General features: G+C 48.1%; 1 protein-coding gene across 1 annotated transcript; it reads left to right on the top strand.

The window, feature by feature from the left end:
* Positions 1-526: 526 nt before the first annotated feature.
* Positions 527-22,850, top strand: ZNF217 (zinc finger protein 217). The gene is made up of 6 exons (XM_043480602.1): positions 527-713; positions 10,364-11,959; positions 15,175-15,291; positions 16,163-17,530; positions 18,706-18,837; positions 20,676-22,850. The coding sequence occupies exons 1-5, from the start codon at positions 527-529 to the stop codon at positions 18,813-18,815; spliced, it is 3,378 nt and encodes a 1,125-aa protein (XP_043336537.1). The 3' UTR covers positions 18,816-18,837; positions 20,676-22,850.
* The last annotated feature ends 960 nt before the right edge of the window (positions 22,851-23,810 follow it).

The raw sequence follows: 23,810 nt of genomic DNA, 5'->3' as shown, positions 1-23,810 counted from the left end.
CGGCAGGGGGCCCGGTGCGGGCGCGGGGCCCGGAGGTGCCGGCACAAAAGGCCGAGGGGGGCTCGCCGTGGCCCCCGCCCCGGCCTCCCCACCCCTGCTCCCGCGGACGCCGGCCGTCGCAGGTAAAGGGGCGCTGCGCCCCCGAGCCCGCCCCCCACCCCTGCCCTCCACCCCGCCCCTCTCGGGCGCCCCCTCCCCGCCCGGCTGCGCGAGATCCTACCGGCGCGGTGCCGGGGAGCCCCGGGTGTGCACCGGCGGTGTGGCCGTCGCGCTCACTCCGGGGGACCTCAGGACGGCCGGGGGCGCGGGGAACCCCGGGGCCCCGCGGGGGGCTGGGCGGGGGGGCTACTGTGAAAAGTTGGGTGGCTCCGCCCGGCGCGTCCCCACGCTGGTCGGCCCGGCCGTGGGGGGCGGGCGGGCGGGGGGCGACGGGCCGGCGCGGGGTCCCCGACGATGGCCCGGGAGGGGCCGGCGCAAGTTGGGAACGGGCAAAACAATGCGTCCTAACAGGCGTCCCCCGTAGACAATGGCCGGGACCGAGCGCACGGGCCGGCGGAGGGCGCGTCTACCGGGCCGAGGGAGGGGCTTGGCCGCGCCGCAGACCGGGGCGCCCACCCCGGCCAGGCCCCCGGGCGCCCCCAGATCCGTCCCCGGGCATCCCGGGCTTCTGCCCATCCCAGAGCAGACAGTGCACCGGGCCGCGTTTCCTGGATGTGTGTGATATGATTTTTAATTTTTTTTTTATTTTTCCCCTTTAATTTTGAAAGATTTTTTTAAAAAAGCAACTTCAAAAAAGTAACCCTTAAAAGCTTTAAGACTGTATCACTCAATTCTAGTGGGACGCGAAAAGCCAGCTGGAAGCAGAACTAGGAACTCTATAAAGGGCAGGAGGGATTGAAATGTTAGCCTAAAAGTGTTTCTTTCTTTTTTTTAAAAAGGGAAGTTTCTGCCAGGAGGCGCTGAGTGGCGAAACCGCTCAGTTTCAGATGTAGAGCCCTCTTCACTCTTGATTTGGTCCCAAAAGGCGAGCCCCAGGGGGTGGGCAGGGGGCGAGAGGGGAGGGCGCTGCTGGGGGCCCCGGGAGGCTGGATTTGGGGCGGCCCGGCGGTCTTGCTCGGAGGGGGCCAGACCTGGCCTGCGGGGTGCACAGGCCGAGACCGGCGACCCGGGGTCGGGATAGATGTCCAGGTCCGGGGTTGGAACCCACGTTTTAGGATTCAGGGTAGGGCCACCGAGGACGGGAAGCCGCATTCTTGGGCGGGTGGGTGGGGGTGGGGAGGGCCGGGGTTGGGGAGGGGAAGTTTTCGAGCGAGGCTTAGTAACGAGAGCAGGAAAGGGCCATCACTGGCCACTTCTGGGCCCCCAAGTAGCCTGTTCACACTTGGAGCAGTGTAAACTTCCCTTCTCTTTTTGTTGTGTTTTCCAAGAAAAGAATAGTCACTTCAGAGTGTGAGGCTTTGGTGCGCTGGTTCCACTTTGAAATTCCTTGAGCCTCAATTTATCTTTCTGGATCAGCCTATAGGCCTTGGAGTGTTGAGCTTGAACATTCCTTAGCGTGTATTGAAGACATGGCGGCCCCAGTGCTGCTTTGGCAGGTCTGGGGGCCTGTGTTACTTGCCCTGTGCAAGCTAGCTGGCTTCCTAGTTTTCTGAATCGTTTGGAAACGTTGAGCTGCATGTTTTCAGAACCCGAGGTCTGATTTAGTTCAGGTTGATTCAATTATGTCTTCATCGCTTTCGAGTTGGTTGAATGAGTTGACATGAGATTAAGCTCAACAAAAGAAAAGGCAGGGTAACAGCAGCTGCCCGCCAGGCCCGGCCACTAGGTAGGGGTCTTGAAGGAAGCCTTTCACCTTCTCTTTTGTGTGTGTCAGGAAGTACATTTAAAATTTTCCATACTGTACTTTTTTCCCCTCTCCTGGGATCGATGGACTGCCTTGATTGATTGATATCAAATAGGATTTAAAATAGTGAATTTGGTAATAACTTTGAGAATGAGTAATAGACCTAGATTTTCCATGAAGCCTTTAGAGCCCTAGTGACAAGTGCAGAGTGGTAACCTAATTGCTTTTTGTCTGAAAAATATAACAGTCAAACCACTAGTTTGTGCTTGCTTAGTTAATGTGTGCTAAGGACTTTCTTTGTAAGGTGTGTCCTTAATGGCAGATGACTTTCTCTGAGAAGTCCTATTTATTTTAGATACTGTTTTGTTTGGTATTCTAAAGACTGCAGTGATGTGTGTGTGTGTTTAATACCCCTGTTTTAGTGGAAGTCGGCCCCCACCCCAAATTGCTGCCATCTTGAATCAGTTATATAAGTACTGAATTCAAGAGGCAGTGACTTATTTAAAAATTCAGTGGTTCGTTAGTTACAAGCCAGATTGATCATTTGTTTGGCTTGTTTGGTAGAATAGGGTTTATAATCTCGTTGTCTGGGATTTTAATTATTTGGTGAGGAGGAGGGGGCTGCTCCTTTAGAATTGCACAGTGATTTGCATGCTGCAGGAGGAAGTGGGGAAGAGCATGGCTTTTCTAGGTAAAGGACACACTTTTCTTTCATGTCTAACTTCTTTCAGTCATTTTCTCTTCACAACACCATCAAACACTGCTGTTTGACCTTTGCTGGGTTTTTTTTAAAATTTGTGAGACCTAAGTTTAGTGTTTGTCTTGGGTTCATATTATCCCCTTTCACTTGTTAATCAAAAAAAGGAACTAATACACCATTCAGATAAAGCTTGTAGAAAATATTCCCCCGGTCACCCTGAAGAATTGATTTAGATAACAGCTTGATCCCCGCCCCCTCCCAGGTAAGGGAGGAATATATGGAGGGTTAGGGTTAGCCTTTGCCAGTAAAGGTTTAAGCAGAGGCTGGTCTGAGTTCTCTTCCTAATCCTCCATTTTTGCCTGTTTTAATAAAAGCCCCTTCCAGTGGTCCTTTTCAGAGGAAATCTGAAAATAGAACTCAGTCATCAAGTCACTTTCAAACTGATGAAATAATTAAGGAATATAATGGCCTGGCAAGGACAGGGTCCCTCTGTCTCTTCATTTCAGATAAATGCTAATCACTTCTCTGTCTTTTAACAACAACATTTATGATGAAATGGCCTGTTTTTGCCACAGCAGGGTTGCCTGCCCAACCCTGGAGCACTCTTAATTCTGATACGCTTGATTAGAGCCTTGGGGGTCCCAAAAGATGTGCTGTTTTCCCACTTTGTAAAATTCTCTTTTCACAGTTGTTCCAAACATGATATTGGTTGATAAGAACTTTTGAGTAGTTTTAATGACTCTTGACTGCTTAAAATCTACTACTTAAAAAAAAAAAAAAAGACCTTAGGACTGTAAATGATTGGATTTTTTTTTTTAAATGTTTTACATGAAGCTTTGTTTCCACTTGGTTGAAAAAAAAAATTCAGATTGTTCCAGCTCACAGATGCCACTATTGCCTGTGTTTTAAATTGTTCATTTCTAATTTCTTATTTTAGCTGACTTGTGTAGTAGTGTGTTTAATAGGTGAATTGGAAAGGTGCTGTCAAAGAACTGAACAATGGCTATATATTTTCAAGCTTAAGAATTACACAGTAAGAATGAAACACAGGAGACAGTCTTATCAACTGATGAGTATTTGTTCCACTAGAATAAAATAAATGTAAGGAGATTTTAAGTTAAATGACTTCATGTGGAATACACTGAGTGGTTTTCAAATTACTGAGATATGTTACAAAATTTAAAAAAAAACAGCCTGGAAGATATTTACAGAACAGCCACCGAAGTGGCATTGAAGGAATCCCAGTCATATTAAATATTCTAAATAGTGAAGGGTTTAGTTGCATGTAAATGAAAGGTGCCGGAAGAGTCCTGATTCGTTGCCTCCTCTCCAGGTCTTTGGGGGAGGGGTGCTGACTGGTTTAAATGCACGTGGAAGAAAGGATGAGTTACACAAAGACAGCAGGAAATTTCTTAAATTTGGGGGAGGGAAGCTTGATCTTTATAGCTGAGTAGCCTCATTTTGAGGGGGCAGTGTTAACCCTTCTGACGTGTTGATGAAATGGTGACTTTGGAGAGGAAGGTGATGTGGATTTTTTTCCTCCAGCTTTTTTACTATAGTTAGGCAAATTTGCAACGGTATGTAGGGCGGAGGATTTGGAATGGAGACCGTGAGGGCAGATAGAAATCTGACTTTGAGGAAGTGGGAGGGACGTGGGGGGGTGGGTAGAGAACCATCCTTTCCTAAAATCTGCAGCTCATGGTGAGTAAGCTCAATTCCCACAGAAATCTTCCCAACACACAGGGCAGCCTGGCGGCCAGGTGCCACCACGCACCCCTCCTTATAGCTCACACCCGCACGCTCACGGACCCTTAGAGAGTTGGAGCGTTTGTTGGCGGGCTCTTCCGAACAGCCTCATTACTTCCTGCCCAGGGTCACAGCATAACTGAGTTACTGGAAATCTGGGGCCAGTTTGGTAATTTTATGATAAAGTTGAGAAATAAAATTACTAAACCCGAAAAGACAGCTGAATAAGTTGTGTAGAGAGAATGAGTTGGATTCTGTCGCCTTTGGCCTGCGGGGTCCCCTGCTGCAGGAGAGCCGGCCTGCAGTCAGCTGCCAGTTTCCTGCCGGCTCCCGGGGCTGGCCGAGCCACTGGCTCTGGTTTCTAGAGTGTCAGGGAACCTCCTGAGTTTAGCAGACGGTTCTCTGGGCTGGAAATGGAGAGTCCAGGTATGTTTGTTCCCCAGTCAGCATTTAGGAGAAACGCTGTTTCTTGCTGTATTTCCTGCCTGTGACAAGTCAGGATAACCTCAGAACAGTTCAGTTACACCAGAAGTATTTTTGTGTAGTTTTTAGGTCGGCGGGTAAGTTCATTCAGTTCAGTATATAAGTCTACTGAGCAGTGATTGTATTAACTGAAGGGAGACTTTTTTTCTTCTTTTTGAGAGCAAATAGGTGATTTGAAAGAGCCAGACTTACAGCTTTAGTATTTTACTCAACAGAGATAGGGGAATATTTAAATGTGGCTAAAGAAAGATCTCATGCCTTAAAAGGCATTGCCCTTGTTTATATATAATCTGAAGTTGGGTTAAATTGGGTATAATTAAGAACACTCACCATTTGGCTCTGTGGAAAAAGAGGTGTGGGTGTGTGGGGTAATGGGTAGTATAATGGTTATGGTGATTTGTATATCTGTGTGTATATATGCACATACAGAAATATATATATATACACACACACAGTTATCTGTGTGTGTGTGCAGCATTTTCTCTGTAGGGTTAAAAAATACACTTTTTTTTTGGTTTGTTGAAATTGTCTTTAGTTAGTCCTGTTCAAAATGTTTTCAAAATACTTAAGGTAGTACTGGTTAAGTGGTAATAATAGAAACTCACTGATAGCAATGCTTCTTGCTTAGTTAAAAATTTTAAAAAATTAATTTCCCTTACAGTTCTCTTTCACGTCTTTTCCCTTATAGTTCTCTTTCACGTCAAGATGGAATTTTTAAAAGCCAGTTTACAGGCCATAGTATCTGTTAATGCTGGTATTACTGAAACTAAAGCTAATACGTGGTGCTTTAAGTTCATAGTAAGATCCTTTATGGACCTTAATTGATTGAGGAGGAATCAGGCTGGATTTCATCATCATAACCTGCAAATGTGCTAGTAGGATTATATTTTTATCCTATCTTGGCCTCCCATGTAGAACTGAGCACCTACACTGAATTTCAAGAAAGTGAGACTGTCTTGTCACAGATTCTCAGGCTTTGCCTTTGAATAATCATTCACTTTCGAATAGGTTGTGGTGTTGAATATAAGCTGAATATTTTAATCTTTCTCTTTAGCTTTTAAACATCCTTCCACAGCTATATTAGGAAAGTCAGGTTGGCCATCTGCTCAATGGGTGTGACCTTGGTGATTTCCTTGAAATAGTGTTGAAGGATTTAGTCAGTGGGTTTTGATCACCACTGTAGGTTGCTATACAGAGTTCTCTTCACTTGTCAGACTAAGGAAAAAAAATAGGATGTGTAAAAGAGAAGGGAAACCTGTAGAAAAACTGTCAGTTTCCTAACCAGATCTTGGAGGTAATTTTGAAGTTTAAACGATACAAATGAATCAGCCAGAGACTAGCAGTTTGTTTAGATTGAATGTTTCAATGATCATTTATTTGGATACCTTGGTAGCTTGGATGACTTGCTGGAATACTGCAAATTACTTGGCTATAAATAGAATTTTCTGTGTTTTTAACAGGTTTTGAGGACTTTGAATACCTTATTGCTGCACACCATGGTAGCAGATATTCCATGTCAGATGGCCTGTTCAGTTGGGGTGTGCTTTCTTTGAGGTCACCGGTTTGAGAACAACTGTACATAAAGAAAGGTATTTCCAAGTCACTTGGTCAGCAAGGTGGCATTCACCTGTAATTTATTGTGCGTAAGCACAATTATGGTGCCTTTCATTAAGTATGATAGAATGGGTAGTATTTGCTAATTTCCAGGTCTGTAGTTTTTGGCAGAATTCATAGTAACTTTATTCACAAATGAGTATGTGCTTTTTAAAAAAATAAATGGCTTAAAGAACACCAGACTTGCATTTTATTTTAGGTGGTTACAGCAGTATGGTTCTTTCTTTTCAAAGCCTATGTTGTGGTAAATTAAAAAAAAAAGTATCTACTGAAGTGATCACAACATAACTTAGCTAGTTTCTCTCCAAATAGAAGGTTCTACTGAATAACCTGTTGCTTTAGGTGCCTGACGGGTAAATGGCTGACGGTTGAGTGCTGTCGTTAACCCAAGGAAAAGTTAAAACATTTTTAATTTAGATACTGAAAAACTTCTTTGCTGAGCACCTTTCGGTCAGCTTGGTGTGTTCAGAAGGCTCCTTCTCGTGCAAACTAAAAGCGTTTAGAGTGAGAGTGTTGGTTTATGACGTCTCCCCCCATCTCCAGTTCTTTGTCAAGGCAGACAGGTCTCTTCGGCTCCATGTGAAACCGCGGATTCCGGAGCCTGTGCGCTCACACTCCCGTCCGCTGGGGTGGTGATCTGTCACCGTGAGCAGGAGGGAGGTTAGGACGTCTGTTTTCCATATGTCATTATTCAAGTCTTTGGTATTACAGGCGCTCTATAAAGATTTTTGACTTTTTGTTGAGCAGTCTAGTCTTGGTAGTTACTGGTTTATAGCTGAAGTCTGCATTGAGTGTCTGTCAAGAGTTGAGGGCAGGGACTTCCCTGCGGTCCAGGGGTTTAGACCCCAGACTCCCGAGGCAAGGGGTCCGGGTTCCATCTCTGGTCAGGGAGCTGAGGTCCCACATGCCGGCGCACAGCTTAGCCAAAAGTAAATAAATAAATAAAATGGAAAAGAGTTGAAGGCATTTGCTGTGAGAGATTACCCTAGTCGGCCTTGCATTTTGGGTTTGGTAGGTCAATAAGAAAAGTGGTTATAAATCCAAATGATGCACTTTTGCTTCTACTAGTCAACTTTATGGTATGATTGTATATGATTCATTTTTTATTATCCTCTTAACAATGTAGAAAATGGTCATGAGGGCAGTCACAGACAGCCATGTAGAAGTCTTGATGAACATTCAAATTAATTTTAGTATCAAGTCAGTTACGGTTGGTAAGCGTGGCCAGAGACACACACACACACTCTGCTCACCTGTCCTGCTGAGCCGGTGTTTCCTGGGAGCCTGAGCGTGTGGCCTTTTCTGGGCACTTGGGGGCAGCAGTGAGCCAGCAGGCAGGAGGTCTGCCCCTGGGGCTGAAGGCATGGCCTGTTCCGGGCATCTTGAGAGAACAGGAAGGATTGCTGTGTCCCTTCACTGGAGGTTTTGCCCCCAGAAGACTCCCTGGCTGGGACTTCTGTCCCCCAGCTCCCACCCCATCCTGTTCACCCTCTCGGGCGGCACTGAAGCTCTTCTTTCTCCGAAGGTTTTCTCCAGCGTCCTCTTGTACCACCCCTTTGGGTCTTGTGTTGGAAGCTGATGACGACTTACTTAACCCAGATATTTGAACGTTTCAAAGATAATAAGTTGAAACTAACTGTCAGAAGACAGGAATGTCCAGTCTATGCCGTTACGCACTGTGGGAAGTGTACCCACATCATGCTTTTCATCCAGAGTTGTTGGAGTTTAGGATTGGTGTCTTTGGGGAAAGGTTATTTACAGAAAAGTGGAGTTTCCCAAAGCTTACAAATGTCAGATTGTTGTCAGATTTCTTTAAAAAAAAATTTTGAGGTCTGACATGCAGGACTTTGATTTTTGTCAAATCAGGACATTAAAAAAAGAACCCCTTTCCTATTGCCACTCTTTGATTTTATAAGAAGGGTATTTTGGCACCCAAGAAGTAGAAAGGGTCTTAAATAAAGGGCAGGCTTTATTCAGATTGAGATGAACTCCTGTAGCTGTGTGTGGTGCTCAGAGTCACCTCTCTTACTTCTCACTCAGCTGTCAGCGGGTGAAAAGTGTCGTCAGGGCTTGAGAGCTGCTTTTCCAGAGGGTGTGCTCTTCCTTCTTCAGTTACAGTATTACCTGGGACACTCACGCTCAGTAAATGTTTGCTGAATGAGTAAATGACCACACGGAAACCTAAAGTATCACTCAGCAAATCCAAATATCATCTCATATCTTGATCAGCATGATCAAGGAGTTACGTCTACCCATGAAGTGTGTTTAACCCCAGGACCATGGATATTTTGAACTCTGCAAGTGGTCCTGTGATCTAACCACCCGCATTGAGTAGACGGAGGAAGACAGGTCCGCGGGGGTGACAGCTTCAAGGCTGTAACTCAGCCAGGACTGGAACTCCGGCCTCTGGAGTGTTCTGTGCTGCCCAGCAGCTGGCAGCCCAGTCTGTGTGTTTCTCCTCCATTGTGACTGCAACAAAAGGCCAAGAAACTGAAGATAAAACACTTCAGTCCATTCTTTTTTACCTTAAACTTTGATCTGCAGGCTTCCTTAAAGCTTAATGTTAAAGATTTCGTTTACTCTGAACTAAAAGACAACAGGGAGTAGAGGATTTTCTTTTTCTGAGTGTGAAGAAGAGGAAGAAATGTTTCCTCCTGTTCTGAGCCCACTGGCTCCTGCTCTTGGAGGAAGTGGAGAGAAGGAAAGGAAAGGTGTGTGTGTGTGTGTTTTAACTGTTGACTGTGGTGGGAGCAGTTTGCATGTATCTCTGTTTTCTTGGGCGGACTTGACTGACCTCAGGTAAAGTAGCTGGGACTGTGTGGAAACAGTTCCTGTGCTAACCTTGAAGGTGGAGGGTGTTGGCTTCACAGGCTGATCCTTCTGCAAGTGTGAAAATGCTCCCAGCTCAGAGCCTGCAGTTCAGTCAGGTCATCCATTTTGCACCTGGCCAACGCATACGTGAAAGGTGGATTAGGAATGAGAGGGTCTGTTTTCTGATGGAAGTCTAAGCCATGTTGAACCAGCCGTGTTGAGGATCTTATTTAAAATGTGTGCATTCACAAAGTAGCTTTGTGTTTTTATTTCCTTATTTGTAGTTTGGGCAAGGGAAGTCCTACCCCGGTGCCCGTTGAAGGCAGAAAGTTGTTAAAAGCAAACGGGTTTGGGCAGGTGTTGCCTGCCCAAATGAGGAGCATGGTGTTCAAGGTTCTGCATGGCCAGGATGAGAAACTATTCCAAAATGTGTTTCTTGAGTGGGTATTTCAGGAAAGGTTCCTATTTTTCAGTGCTTCTGTTGGTGATTTAGGTTATGTGTATCCTCCAGTGTGCTTTTCGGCGTCTGCGTTTCTTGTGTGTTTGTCTGTAAGACAATGTGAAACTCTTGACTTTTAAAATTTTGCCTCAGGTGCTTTCATTGTTATTTTTTTTAACAATTCTTAAAGTCTCTAGACTTGTAGAGATTGTTTGTAAGGATACACATGCACTTCAGTGGCAGTTAAAACAGATTAAGCTCAATTTGATCATTTCTGTTCTGAAACTTGACATTTCTGATTTAAATCATTGAAGCACCAGGTTTTCAGTTTAACTGTGAATTTCTCGCAGTTTGATAAGGGTTATTGGATAAAACACTAATGGTTTAATTAATGAGCACGTGTAGCAGGACGCTCTGTACACGGCGATATTTGCTAAAAGGGAAGCTACTGAATCGGGTACCTTCTCTGCTTCGTGGGGAAGACCACTGTGAGTCATCGCCTGCCTTCTCTCCTCTCTGACTGGAGCTCACCTCTTTTTTTTTTTCCTCCTCTAGGTTTTGGAAATCCCTTGTCTCCAGGTTGCTGGAATCGACTTCTTGCTCAGCTGACTCACTCACTCTGTGAAGACAGAGAACTCATGCTTTGTGTTGACTGGGCTCTGCATCCACGCACTGGGGAGTCTCTGCCTGGTCGGAGAGAGATCCCGCGATCGGCTTTGTGACTGAGCTTCCTGGACTTGTGAAGAGAAGACGGTAGAGGAATACACACTTTCTTTTGAATTTTTACAACAAATATTTGCTCTAGTTTTGAAGCCTCGGGCTGCTGGGTGTGTGAGTGACAAGTCTTTTACAAGTGGCCTTATTCCAACTCCAGAGATTCCTCAAGCAGATTCTAATTTTATATACAGTCCTCAGGAGACAGGAAACATGCCAACCCAATCCCTCTTGGTGTATATGGATGGACCGGAAGTTATCGGCAATTCCCTTGGCACCCAGATGGAGCTCGATGACGCCATGACGATCAAAGGGGCCGCTGCGGTCCCCTTCCGAGCCACGCCGGAGAAGAGCATCATCCAGATGGAGGGGTGCATGCCCCTGGACTGCATGTTCTGCAGTCAGACCTTCACGCGCTCCGAGGACCTCAGCAAACACGTCCTCCTGCAGCACCGGCCCACCCTCTGTGAGCCTGCCGTCCTGCGCGTGGAAGCGGAGTACCTCAGTCCTCTGGATAAAGTTCAGGTGCGCGGCGAGCCTCCCAAGGACAAGAGCTGCAAGGAGAACGAAGAGCTGAGCTGTGAAGTGTGCGGGCAGACCTTCCGCGTGGCTTTCGATGTCGAGATCCACATGAAGAAACACAAGGACTCGTTCACGTACGGGTGTCACATGTGCGGCCGGCGGTTCAAGGAGCCCTGGTTTCTGAAGAATCACATGCGGACGCACACGGGCAAGTCGGGGGCGAAGAGCAGGCCGCAGCCCGGCCTGGAGAGCCCGGCGACCATCAACGAGGTGGTGCAGGAGCCCGCGGCCGAGGGCGTCTCCTCGCCGTACAAGATCTGCATGGTCTGCGGCTTTCTCTTTCCGAATAAAGAAAGTCTCATCGATCACCGGAAGATGCACACCAAAGAAGCTGCTTCCGGGCCCCGGGGCCCGCAGACCGAAGCCCCGCCGGAAGGCGTGCCGTCGCCGGGGGCGGAGCTGCTGCAGTTCCTGAACCTGAGACCCGCGTCCCCCGCCGAGATCGCCAAGCAGCCAGCCAAGTGGATACCTCAGCTGGACCCGTTCACCACCTACCAGGCCTGGCAGCTGGCTACCAAGGGCAAGGTGGCCGTGTGCCGAGAGGTGAAGGAGCAGCAGCCGGGCCAGGAGGGCAGCACGGACAACGACGAGTCGTGCTCCGACAAGGAGGAGCCGGGGGAGATCTGGAGCGCCCGCAAGAGCCAGCCCGAAGGCTCCGGGAAGCCCAGGACGAGTAAGGGCGGTTGCCCCGGCCTCTCCCAAGACAAGGAGAAGTCCAGACACCCCCACGGCGAAGTGCCTTCCGTGGACGCGGACCCCAAGTTGGCCAGCAGTAAGGAGAAGCCGACGCACTGCGCCGAGTGCGGCAAAGCCTTCCGGACCTACCACCAGCTGGTGCTGCACTCGCGTGTGCACAAGAAGGAGCGCAGGGCCGACGCCGGCTCGCCCCCCGCCGCCGCCGACGGCAGGCAGCCCAGGACGTGCTCCCCGGAGCTGCCGCCCGCCCTGGAGGACAGCGGGGCCCTGGACCGGGAGGCTGGCTCTGAGGACGGCTCCGAAGACGGGCTCCCGGACGGGCTCCACCTGGGTGAGCTGCCCCCCGACCCCCGACCCCCACCCGGTCCTGCAGGGAGGACAGGGCCCACTGAGGGCGGGTCTGGGTCCTGGCTCCTGGTCTGTTGTAAAAGCCCCTAAGCTCTCAGGGCCTTCATCTCCTCTCTGTGACAGTAGGGCGGCCTTGAAAGGCCTGTCGAGGTTGCTTCCTGCTCTGAGAGCGATACCATGTCATGTTTTGCTAACAGAGGCCTCACATTAGCTCACCTGGTGCATGCGCTGCGTCCCGGGGGCGGAGGCCTGGGGTGCTGCATGTCCCCGGGCGGCCCACAGCAGAGGGCACCTGGGCCCCCGATGTCCGCAAGGGGGTGATGGGGGCCTCCACTCACATCCCAGCATCCCAGTCCTAGTCTGTTGAAGCAGGGTGCCCTGAAAGGCAGTACACTTGCCTTTCTGCCAAGAGCCAGCTCTCACACACACTCCACGTGGTGTCTGTGGGCACAGATCAGGACGGGAGTGACCCGTGGGCCACTGGGCGCTGCCTGGGCCACCCGTGTCTGGGGGCAGGGGCTTGTAACTGAGTTACTCCAGCTCTTGGTAAAGTATAGAGAGTGAACACATCAAAGCCAATGAAAGATCTCACCTGCTCAGTCACAATTCTAGTGTTCTGACGGCACTTACAGGGAACAGAGGCTGTCGCCGAGGGCCTGTTGGTGGGTCTTTTGGGTCCAGGGGGCACCATCCAGGGCAGAGCGTCCCACCTGTGGTTCAGGTTGCGACCCTCTTCACACAGTTTTTCTCTCCGTTTAGTAATCTTTTATTTGCCTAGGGAACTCTGTTACTGGAGGTCGGTTGATAAACCCCTGCAAAATCAGCCGGGGAATGATGAGAACATGAGTTAGTCTCAGAAAAATACTGACGTTGATAGAGGTGGCTGTGCTTTTAACATACGCTGCCGTCTGGTGGTGTAAGTCGGCTGTGTGTTCACATCTCTTAAGAGCCCCATGTATGAGACCCGGGGGACTGTGACCGGTTAATACATCTTTTCTCAAGCCGGTGCCCAGCTGCTTTTCCGATTCCATGACGGGTGTGAGAGCGTAGTCTTCACAGCAAACATTCAGCGTGTTTGAGTTTCCTTGGAAGCAGGAAACATAGCATTTGGCACGCGCATAAACTTCAGGCTTAGAAATCCAGAAAATGCGTTAGGTGTCTTAATGACGTCATAAAAATGACTTTAAACATAGCCTTCTAGTCTTCTAAGTGACTCCTCAGAAACAGTGGCAGTGCTGTGCTGTTTGTGGTGAGAGATGCCCCAGTGCCCGAGACGTGAGCGGACGGTCACATTCTGCCTGTAGGTGGCGTGGGCAAGACCCAGTGGACGGTCACATCCTGCCTGTAGGTGGCGTTGCCAGACTGAGTGGAAAACTCGGGCCCAGTTCGCAGGTGGCTAGGATGGCCTGTAATAGCTGGGAGCGCCCAGACTTGTGTTGGGTTTGGTTACGTCTTGCTTAACCTTTCTTTGCCCAGATTTCCCTGTTTACACAATTGGTTCATCGACCCTTGTCTTCCACCTCCCAAGGATGATTTCAGCTGCCTATTTATTAAAAAAAATCCTTTAAAGGACAGCACAACAGAATCATGGGTGAAGCTAAAGGAGCAGGAACCAGGTAGACCGGACGTTTCACGTCCTTTGTGTTGGAGTAAAGGCATTTCGTAACTCTGGACGTGACGCAACATGCCATAAATCCCGACACACAGCTGGAAGCAGTAACCTGCTGTGACATGCCGGCTCAGCTGCAGGCTTGGCGAGCTGGGTGTGAGTGTCAGGGGGCGCCGGGCGCCCTGGGAGGGGTTGGGTCCTCCTGAATCCACACTGTGATGTGGCCCTCTGGTCTAGACTTGCTGTCATCTGCTATCAGCCTGGCTTTCTTTAGACTTACTTTTACAATCAAAAAGCAAAGTAAATGATTTATCGTTTTCAACTTTTATAAACTGGATTGATAGCAGTGATTTTTTAAGTCCTTGTGACACCTTTTTAGACCAAAGGTTGTGTCTGCTGTCTTCTGCCGCGGTGTTTGGAGGGGGCTGTTCTGTCTTCACGGAAGTTCAGGGGTGACAGAAATTACATGGTCCTGTCTCTCTTGTTTTTAAGTCGTGCCCCAAGGCGTGTGGGAGTTCAGTTTCCCCATCAGGGATTGAACCTGAGCCCTGGGCTGTGATAGTGTGGAGTCCTGACCACTAGACCACTGGGGAATTCTCCATTTACTTCCGTCTTTATGGTACCTGGAGGCTCACCAAGGTTTCTTATAAGCTGTTTTTTAAAATCAGTGAAGTCTATCAAGCTAGGCTTGGAGTGTGGACAGGGCCAGGCAGAGGCCCTTCAGTTGGAAGTTACAGGGTTTCCAGGCAAAAGGATGAGTTATGCTGACTTTACAGATGTCCCGTCTCCTGTGTGATGTGACCAGCGGTGACAGGAGGTTCATGCGGAGCTCATGGTCCTGCTGGACGAGCTGGGCCGTGACTGCGGCATCTGGGCCTGGGAGCGCTGCTTGGCGCCCTCAGTGGGCCTGTGTCCGCTCCACCGTCCTGATCGTGGACAGAGTGGAGTTTAAAGTCTAAGCTACTGTTTCTTGGGGACAGATTGTGATTCGTCAAGGTTGCCCATGTGAGCACTTGTGAATAATATGATCTGCTTTCCAAAATCTGTTTTGCTAACTTTGACAGACTCCCCTAGGTGTTCGCCCAGGGCCAGACTTTTAGATTAAGCTGTGCCTGCTGCCCTCTAGTGGTGACTGGCTTAACCTCAAGGAAGTTAATCTTTTCCTCTGGTGGTTGGGAAGTTGGCATTTGTGTTGGCTCGGTTTCCTAAATTTATTTATTCTGAAGAAGCTGGTTATTCCAGCTCGTGTGCAGGTCCAGCTCAAGTTTGCCAGATTCTGTGTGTCTCAGGCCTGGGAGCGCAGAAAGCTGCCTGTTCATTTCAGTCTATTAAATGGTCTTGTGACCGAGGCCATGAAGAAGGGAATCTTCAACAGTGAATTCTGCTGTGCTCAGAAAACAAAACTGTTGCACACAGGCTTTAATGCTGCACACAGCCTCAAAGCAGCAGTTGGCTGTTTTAGCCAATACCTAACATAAAACTTATTTTAGACTTTCCAAAAATGTTCTACTAAGAATCTTTAAGTCAGCTTGCCCCGTTCACATCCTTGAGCTGTCGTCTTACATGAATATTTTTGTTTCTGTTTTAAGATAAAAATGATGATGGAGGGAAAATGAAGCATCTTACATCCTCAAGAGAATGTAGTTATTGTGGAAAGTTTTTCCGTTCAAATTATTACCTCAATATTCATCTCAGAACGCATACAGGTAAGGAACTCCTTAGATTTGTTTACTGCATGTATTAGCTCTGAGGATTGTGATGTAATTCTGTGTCTGGTGGTGGTTGTCGTCCAGGTACTCTTCTAGATCTTTGGGATATCGTAAGAATGTGTGTGTAGTCTGTTGATTTGTAGCTGTTGATTTGATTGCTTTAGTAGTATTGTAACTTGATCTGTTTTCATGTGAAGTTGGTCTCTTGTTTAATGTCTGATTCCTTTATCCTTACTCTTTTAAGTAAGTATCCTTACTCTTTTAAATGTCACAGCTTTGTTAATTTTTATGATTTAGAATGAAATTAATAATATTTAATCATCTTTGGTTTATGTTTATTACTATCACTTTTTGGCCACGCTGCTTGGCTTGGGGGGGGATCTTAGTTCCCCCAGCAGGTGATTAATCCCATGATCTTGGCACTGGGAGCTTGAAGCCCTAACCACTGGACTCCCAGAGAATTCTGTCCTCTTTTCTTTAGATTGTGGAAGCAGCTGTGACATGATGGTTTGGGAGGCCGTGTGGATTTGAATTTGCATCTCTTCTACTCACTGGCTGTGCACCCATAGGCAGATTAACTTTTCTGCGCTCTCATTTACTTAGCTGTAAAAGTGGGATAATATTCACTCCCGTAGGGCTGTTACGAAGATTAAATGAGATCATTTTAAGGTGTGCTTTTCAATTTTGAAGACACATGTTCACGTTTTCAAATATTTGGGTTAGAAAGAGTGATAAAGCCACAACTCATGACAGCTTCTGGATGCGAAGATTCACAGACAAGAAGGGAAGAAGGACGAACTCTGTTCTCTCTGTCCTGTGTTGATGCTCTTCATAAGCCTGTGTAGTAAAGTGACACTTATCGTTTTAGGTGAAAAACCATACAAATGTGAATTCTGTGACTATGCTGCAGCGCAGAAGACCTCCTTGCGGTATCACCTGGAGAGACATCACAAGGACAAGCAGACGGACGCTGCTGCAGACGGCAAGAGCGACGGGAGACCCCAGGAGGCCGAGGATGCACTCCTAACTGCCGACAGCGCACAAACCAAAAATTTGAAAAGATGTTTCGACGGTGCCAAAGATGTTAAAGGCAGCCCACCCGCAAAGCAACTGAAGGGGATGGCCCCCGCCTCTCAGAGCGTCCTGGGCGGCGCGGTGCTCGCGCCAGTGCACAGGGAAACTCAGGATTTCAGCAAGGATGCAGCGGATGACGGTGCCGAGAAGCCGAGCAAGGCCACCGGCCCCGCTTGCTTGGACGCCTTGAAGAAGAGGCCGCCTGCGGACCCTCAGGCCAGCCCCCTGGTGTGCAGGACAGAGGCGGCCGCGGCGGCCCGCCACGCGCAGCTCGGGCCCCGGGAGGCGCGGGCGGACGTGGGCTGCCAGGAGAAGCCCCTGAACCTGTCCCTCGGCGCTCCGCACGGGGGCGCGGGGGTGCCGCTGGGCAGGAGCGTGACCGCCAGCAGCACCTGCCCGTTCTGCACCTTCAAGACCTTCTACCCGGAGGTGCTCACGATGCACCAGAAGCTGGAGCACAAGTACCACCCCGACGCGCACAAGAGCTGCCGGGGCAGGGCTGTGCTTCGCAGCCGGCGGACCGGCTGCCCGCCGTTCCTGCTGGGCAAGGACGTGCCCCCGCTGCCCGGCGCCTTCAGGCCTAAGCCGCGGCCGGTCGCCCCGGCACAGCCCAAGCCCGCGCCGGCTGAGCGACCTGCTTCCGGTGCCCAGGGGTCCGGCAGAGCTCCGCCGCCTGCGGGCGCCGACGCCAGCACTTTAGCCCCCAGCAACCTCAAGGCGCTGAACGCCCGGCCACCGCCAGGCCTCGGGGTCCCGGGGCCCGGCCCCGCCCGCACACCGCCCGAAGCGCCGCCCTGCAAGGCCGGCCCGGAGAAGACGCGTCGGCCGGAGCAGCAGCCCCCCGCCGACGCTGCCAGGAGCGACCACGCTGCCAGGAGTGACGGCCCTTGGGCGCCCGCGCGGGACTACGCATGCGGTCGCAGCGGCGCTGAGCCGGGGGAGCCGCTGCCCAAGCGGCCGCGCGTCGCGCCCGAGCCGCCCTGCGCGCCGTGCCGCCGGCCGCCCGAGCTGCCGCAGTACCGCGTGGTGCGCGGGCTGGCGTCCCTGCTGCCGCCCGAGTGCGCCTGCGCGCCCCCCGCGCGCCCGCGGCCCGCGCCCGGGCCCGCCTTCGCCGCCTTGCTGCCCTGCACGCCCGCCGCTGCTGCAGCCGCTGCGCTAGAAGGTGGGCGTCTTCGGGGGGCCCCCGGGGGGCCTTAGGGGGGCGGGGTGGGGTGCTGGGCGCAGCAGCCCCTTTTCCAGCTCCTCCCGGGCTGGGGGCGGCAGGGCCCGGGGGCGGCACCCCCTTGCCATGCCGGGTCAGTTGTCCTGGGCGCCCGGCGGCCCGCCCTCGTGACCAGCGTGGGTCAGGCGCCCGCACAGGGGGCCCAGGGGCCCTCGGAAGCGCTCTGCAGGCGCGGGGACCACCCGGCCCCTCCCAGGCTGCTGGATCCCTTTGGTGTCCAGACCTAGGGAACTGCCCTGCCGCCTTCTGCCGGGGCTCAGCCTTAGGTGACTCTTAAAGCACAGTCTTCTCCGTGTTACCCTCGATGCCCACAGGTACCTTGAAGGCCCCTGTCCCCTGGAGGCGGCTCTAAAGCCCCTGCTGCCCCGGGCGCCCCCCCTAGAGGTGTCTAGCACACACCGGAGCCCGTGAGAGGAGGTGAGGCTGGCGTGGGGCCTTGTCCCACTCGGCTGACTTGGTGAAACCGCAGTGCCTTCTGGTTGTAAGCTCTGCAGGTTTCTCCGCCCAAAGGGACAAATCCATTTTAAACATCTCTACCTTCTTAATGAAAGGTTCTGGGTGGTGACTGTTCTGTATCAATGGCTTGATGCCAGTTGATCTGGGGATAGCTAATTAGAAAACAATCGCTTTCACACAGTCCAGTGACTTTTATAAAATTTTTGGTGAAAATAATTTCTGCAGCCTTATGATGAGAAGTGTTCCTCCCCCTCTCCCCCAGCACTTAAAATGGACATGAGTCATAACTGTGTCTTTTACTTGAAGAGAAAAGACTCTGCTGCAAGTAAATCGGTCTTTTTTTTCCTCCACACAGTTTTGGTTCATGATACACAAAGGCTTCAAATCTTTATGCTGCCATTTTGGCTTTTAAATTTTACTAGCAGTTAGATAATTTTACCATTTAGTGACTTGAAATTCTAAGCTAAGAAATGTCTTCCTTGTAATTAAAAACATTTTACCTTGTAACTAACTTTATAATAAATATGCATCTTATGTGTTCTGCTCACATTATCAGTTAGGAATTTTGAAAATTGACTTCTGACAACACGCATACATCTTACCTAATTGTTGAGCTTAATTTTAAATGCCCGTTTACGCTTGTTTTTTTCCCCAACCAGGAAAAAGGCCTGTATCCTATCAACACTTATCTAGCAGCATGCTGCAAAAGAGGAACTATGAGAATTTTATTGGGAACGCACATTATCGACCAAATGACAAAAAAACTTGATTGCCTATTTTGGGGATGAAAGGTGAGCACATACACTGTATTGATTTTACCTAATTGAAAACAAACCATCTAACTTATCCAGTATAATATTACAAAGTAAAATTGCTTTTAAATTGAATTTTGAAGTGTTTTTAAAACAGAGCCCTCAGAGTCTCTGGATATCATGGTAAAGTAGTAAAAGCTACTGAAAGTTACTGAGGGTTTATTTCATGCCAGGGGTTGAATGAATTGTTTATCATCATGAACTAGTTTAATCCTTAGAGCCTTAGGCCAGGTGCTGGCCATCAGTTTTTGTTAATAAAGTTTTATTGGCACACAACCACTTCCTTTCCTTTACATATTGTCTATGGCTGCCTGGGGCCACAAAAGCAGAAGTGGGTAGTTGTGACAGGGACTTCATGGTCTGCAAAGCCGAGAGCTGTCTAGCCAGTTATAGGAAAAGTTTGCCATCCCCAAGTTAGGAGGCTCTGTGCCCACTCTACAGATGTGGAGACTGGGACTTGGCTTATGTAACTTGCCCAGCGCCTTCCTCTGCCTGCTTTTGGTCCTAGGTCTGCAAAATCCAAGGCCTGTGCCCCAATCCTCCAGTTTAAGTGCTTGTTCAGAACCTTTATAAATCCTTATCAGAGTAGGAGCAGGAGTAGGCCAGAGCAAGAAGGTTTATTTTGACTTTCCGGTTCACACGGCAGATGTATCCAAAAGCTTCAGGTGGCACTCTTGGAGTTGTGCACATGTTAATTTAGTTACTTCCAAGTGTGGGCAGAGGGCATGACCTCTATGTGAGAGTTAACAATAAAGTGAATGGAAAGACTGAGGCTCATGGACAGATTTCATTCCCTCCCAGATAGCTCTTGTTCTGCTAAACCACTACCATATCCTTGTGGAGCAGACTCTTGACCCAGTGCCTGCTAGATCTGGATTCAGAGATAGAGACCCGTGGACCTGGGCAAGTTTCTCCTGCCTGTTTTCCCTGGGACTCCTGGGGCATACGGGCCTGTCCGTCTGCATCCTTCTCTCCCGCTCAGGTGATGCTAGTGGTGTGAGGCTGGCGGCATCGCAGAAATGGGATTAGATCCTCTCTGCCTTGAAACATGAACGCGGTTTCTGGCCGGTCATCTGCCCTGTGTGTAGCGGCAGGTGGGGGCCGTCGCGTGTGTCCAGCTTGCGCCTCTCCCTGCAGCCTCTGGGCTTCTCTGCTTGCCTTTCTCTCTACTCGGGAACGTCCTTTCCACACCCTCCTGGCCAAACGACCTTGTTCTGGTACTTAAGCGCACGTATTTCTGCAGCATGTTTGCAAGGAGCTGGGGCTTCCGTTTGTGTTGTTCTGTGCTGTTGTGGTTCATACCTTTATGCCCACCTGACCTGTGCCCCCGACTTCCACCCTGAGCGGTGCTGAGGTGGTGCCTGGCCCAGGGCTGGGAATTTCAGCTGTAAAACTCCATAGACTTTGGCCAAACAGTGTTACACGTGTTTTATGCCCTGTTCTTCTCATGGAGGAGGTTATTCTATCCTGAGTCCTATCTTAAATACCTGTGGTCTTGTGCCATATATTTTCCTTTCATTAGGTATAAATTTCCAGAGTTTCCTATAGGTGGCAGTTGACTTGACACGTATCTGATGTAAATTCTGGTTGTTGGTTAAATCATCTTCATTAAATCACTGTTCATTGTAAGCATCTCCTAAATAGTGCAGCTTATTTATTCAGACTCCTGAGACTTGGTTAAAAATTTAAGCTTAAATGGAATCCATTGCATTTCTAGACCCTTTTAGTTCTGTGTATTTATTACACTTTTTAAAAAATTTTGTAAACTGTATTTAGTTTTATCCTAATCATGTTTTAAACCTTTTTTCCCCCCTTAGGTCTTGATGGATATAAATGTGTGTACTCCATGAAATTAAATTAGTTCATCCTTTGAAAAAGCAATTGTTGAAAGCTACTGAAATAAGCTGTGATTGTACTGTGTACATAACACATAAAGGAACACTACGGTTTTGTAAAGTCGTTCTGTTAACTTTTGTACCAAATAGCAATAAAGACTATAGTTGGAAGATTTGGGTTGTACACAAATGGAGACTGGACATCATCTCTATTTTGCCCTGAATAATATGTTTTTTAGAATTGACCAAATAAGAAATGGAGTTTTTTTTTTTTTTTTGCATACTTGAGCGCTGCTGAAAAGAAATCATTTGGGTTGGGGGGTGGGGTGGGGAGAAAGTATATAACGCTTGCACCTCAGGTAAAAAATTTTGTAAATATATGTTGTAAACCTGCTTGTTTAAATACTGTGTGTATTCTTTTCCTCTAATGTTGCTCATCACTTTGAGCACATATCTGCTATTTGTCCTCTTTCATCTAAAATGTACGGTTTTTGTTTTTTTTTAATCTCAGTGATTTGTATTATGTTAAATCCTCCACAGTCTCTTGTCTTAATGGAAACATCGACCCCCCATGAATAATGTGCTGCTTGTACCAAGATCAGCCTTTCTCTAGTTGGTTCCCTTTTATTGCAAATTTCGGTAGGTCGTTTGAGGAAGACCCAGACCCATAATCCTCTTCTCAGGGGATTGGCGGGGGGATTTTTAAGTGTGTGTATCTATAGAGAAGCATTTCCTCTAGGCCAGCCACACACTCAGTAAACATACCAAATTGTATGTGGAGTTACTTAGTTTTCTATCAAATGAATCATTTTTGTTGGAAAATTCTGGCGTTTGCCTGAATTAGTTATATAAAAATATAAAGGCTAAATTATACATGTGGATTACATATATTGGAAGCAGTTTTAAAAGAAATGAAAGCTGAGGGGTAAATTTTAGGTTTGCATCTGGTAGTCTCGGTGTGTCTGGCGCTTGGGTTGCCTGTGGACACGCTCAGGTTAATTACAGACACATGGATTGTGCAGGGGTGCTGACTGAGGCTCCTGGTACTCCGGGGAGTTCCCTGGTCTGGAGACCTCGGCATCTTCCCATTTTTGGTGGTTTGGAGGCAGCACCATTTTCTCAGTGTACAGGACAGTTTGGGTTTTAAAGAGAGACTAGCCACCAGCTGGCTAACTAAATGTTTTATTATACTTCTGTTCCTTAATCCACTGTCCATGGCTGACTGTTACAGGCAGCACCTGGGTTTAGTGACCACAACATACTTTATTAAGAAAACTGTTTCAAAAATAAATTTGCACTGTTAATTTTTCTTGCCTTGCCCTTCTCCATTAGAACAAGGGTAATGTCCTCAAAAGAATCCTGAATTTTTGTTTGTTCTCATTATGCAACACGACGCTCACTTGATAGAAAAGTCTTAACTCCCAGGTGAGAAGGGAGACCTAATCTGAGCTGACTCTGCTGGCATCGTGATGAAGTGCTTTGTATCAGGAAAGTGTACACTATTGACCTTTCTTTCTGTTCACAAGCTGAGCCATATGTACATAATCTAGATTTTTGTTTTCCTAGTTTTGCACTTTTATAGCCTATTTTTGAAGATTAACACATTGAGAAAGATGATTGACATGATCCTTACCTAATCCAATAAGTGTTACAGAAAGCTTGCTGTGACGGTAAATATAAATCTTAAAAGGGGATAAACACGATGATAGAGGGCTGAAATTTAAATCTGTATTTAAAAAAAAAAATCACCAAATCTATTTGAAAACAAGTCAATTCATGTTATGCTGAAATCTGGGTACCTTTCAGATTTCTCCTTTTTAGCCACATTTCTGAATCCTTAAAAATACAGTTTTGTTTTTCTTTCCACAGCCCTTATACTCCAAAATGTTTTTTTTTTCCTTTTTTTGTCCATCAGTATTAACTATTGGGATACTACTGGTTCTGTATGGTTTTTCCCTTTGAGACAACAGTACATATACTAGAGGTACAATCTGTTGGATTTTTGTTTATGTATTTATTTCATTCCAGTTTGATTTATTTTAATTGTTGATACTTAAGTTGTCAAACAGTAGACATTACTTGTTTTATTTATGATATATTTCAGCTTAAAGTTATGTTATTATATGTGGATGTAAATATAGATTTGGTGTTTTGCAATCTCGGGCTTTGGTCTTTATTGAGTCCCCGGTGTCTGACTTTTAACTTTCCGTGAACATACACAGTCATAGAAAGATGCAGGCACTGAATCCCCATGGGCTAACCTCCAACACTTAGTCTCTGAGTGACTCCCCAGCTCTCCTTCCTTGTTACAGCAAATCTTCAACATGTTTTAATTTCATTCCTCAAATGCCTCCGCGAGTATCTGTAACAGATAAGGTGACCTCTAACTAAATGGACAACGATTTCTCATAACCGATCTCCACTGCTGCATTTCCAGTTGTGTCAGGAACACCTTCTAACAACTAGGAAGTTGCAGTCAGGATCCAAACAAGATCCACTTACTCAGTTTAGTTGAGAGGTTTCTTAACCCTATTTTAATGTTAACCTCCTCCCCCTCGACACCCACACGCACGCTTGAGGACATTTTATTTATTGAAGAAACTGGGTCATTTGTCCTGTAGAAATTCTCATTTCCATGTTTGGGTTTATTGGATCTTGTGGTTTCATCGAACCTGTCTCTCCAGCCTCTGTATGTGATCCTATAAGCAGGTGAATAGTCTGGAGGTTTAGTTTTGATCTCAGTTTTGGGGAGATGGGGTCTTCCTCCCCCAATTCCAGTTCTACCCCATCACTCCTAGACATGTACAGTGTGTGACTGTTAGTTACTTGCGTGTACTCAAGCCTTTTATTCTGTACGGTTCATCAGTTATCTAGGTATCTAGGGTTCAAAATTTTTTGCGTGGGTAGACTGACCATATTTTAGCCCGGCTCAGACAAGTGCTGAAAAAGAAATAAGGCAAGGGCCCTCCCCACCCCATGGCTGTGAAATGTCAAGAGGGTGAGAGAGCTGAACTTCCCAGCGACTGCACCGTCTCCTTGGACAGAAGAGGAGCCCGAGGTCCCCAGGAGGCCACGTGCGTCCCCAAGGCCAGACAGCTCTGCGGGGCGTTAGCGGGA

This window comes from Cervus canadensis, chromosome 10 (assembly GCF_019320065.1).
Source record: "Cervus canadensis isolate Bull #8, Minnesota chromosome 10, ASM1932006v1, whole genome shotgun sequence".
NCBI classification, from domain to species: domain Eukaryota; kingdom Metazoa; phylum Chordata; class Mammalia; order Artiodactyla; family Cervidae; genus Cervus; species Cervus canadensis.
The sequence above is the reverse complement of the archived record's forward strand: the minus strand, read 5'-3'. Positions and strand labels throughout refer to the sequence as shown.

Bases quoted from the DNA above. Each gene is read 5' to 3' on its own strand.
- ZNF217 (XM_043480602.1), top strand. From the start codon at position 527: ATGGCCGGGACCGAGCGCACGGGCCGGCGGAGGGCGCGTCTACCGGGC. The intron at 11,960-15,174 runs GTGAGCTGCCCC...TTCTGTTTTAAG, and splicing joins CCCGGACGGGCTCCACCTGG to ATAAAAATGATGATGGAGGG. The intron at 15,292-16,162 runs GTAAGGAACTCC...TTATCGTTTTAG, and splicing joins TCATCTCAGAACGCATACAG to GTGAAAAACCATACAAATGT.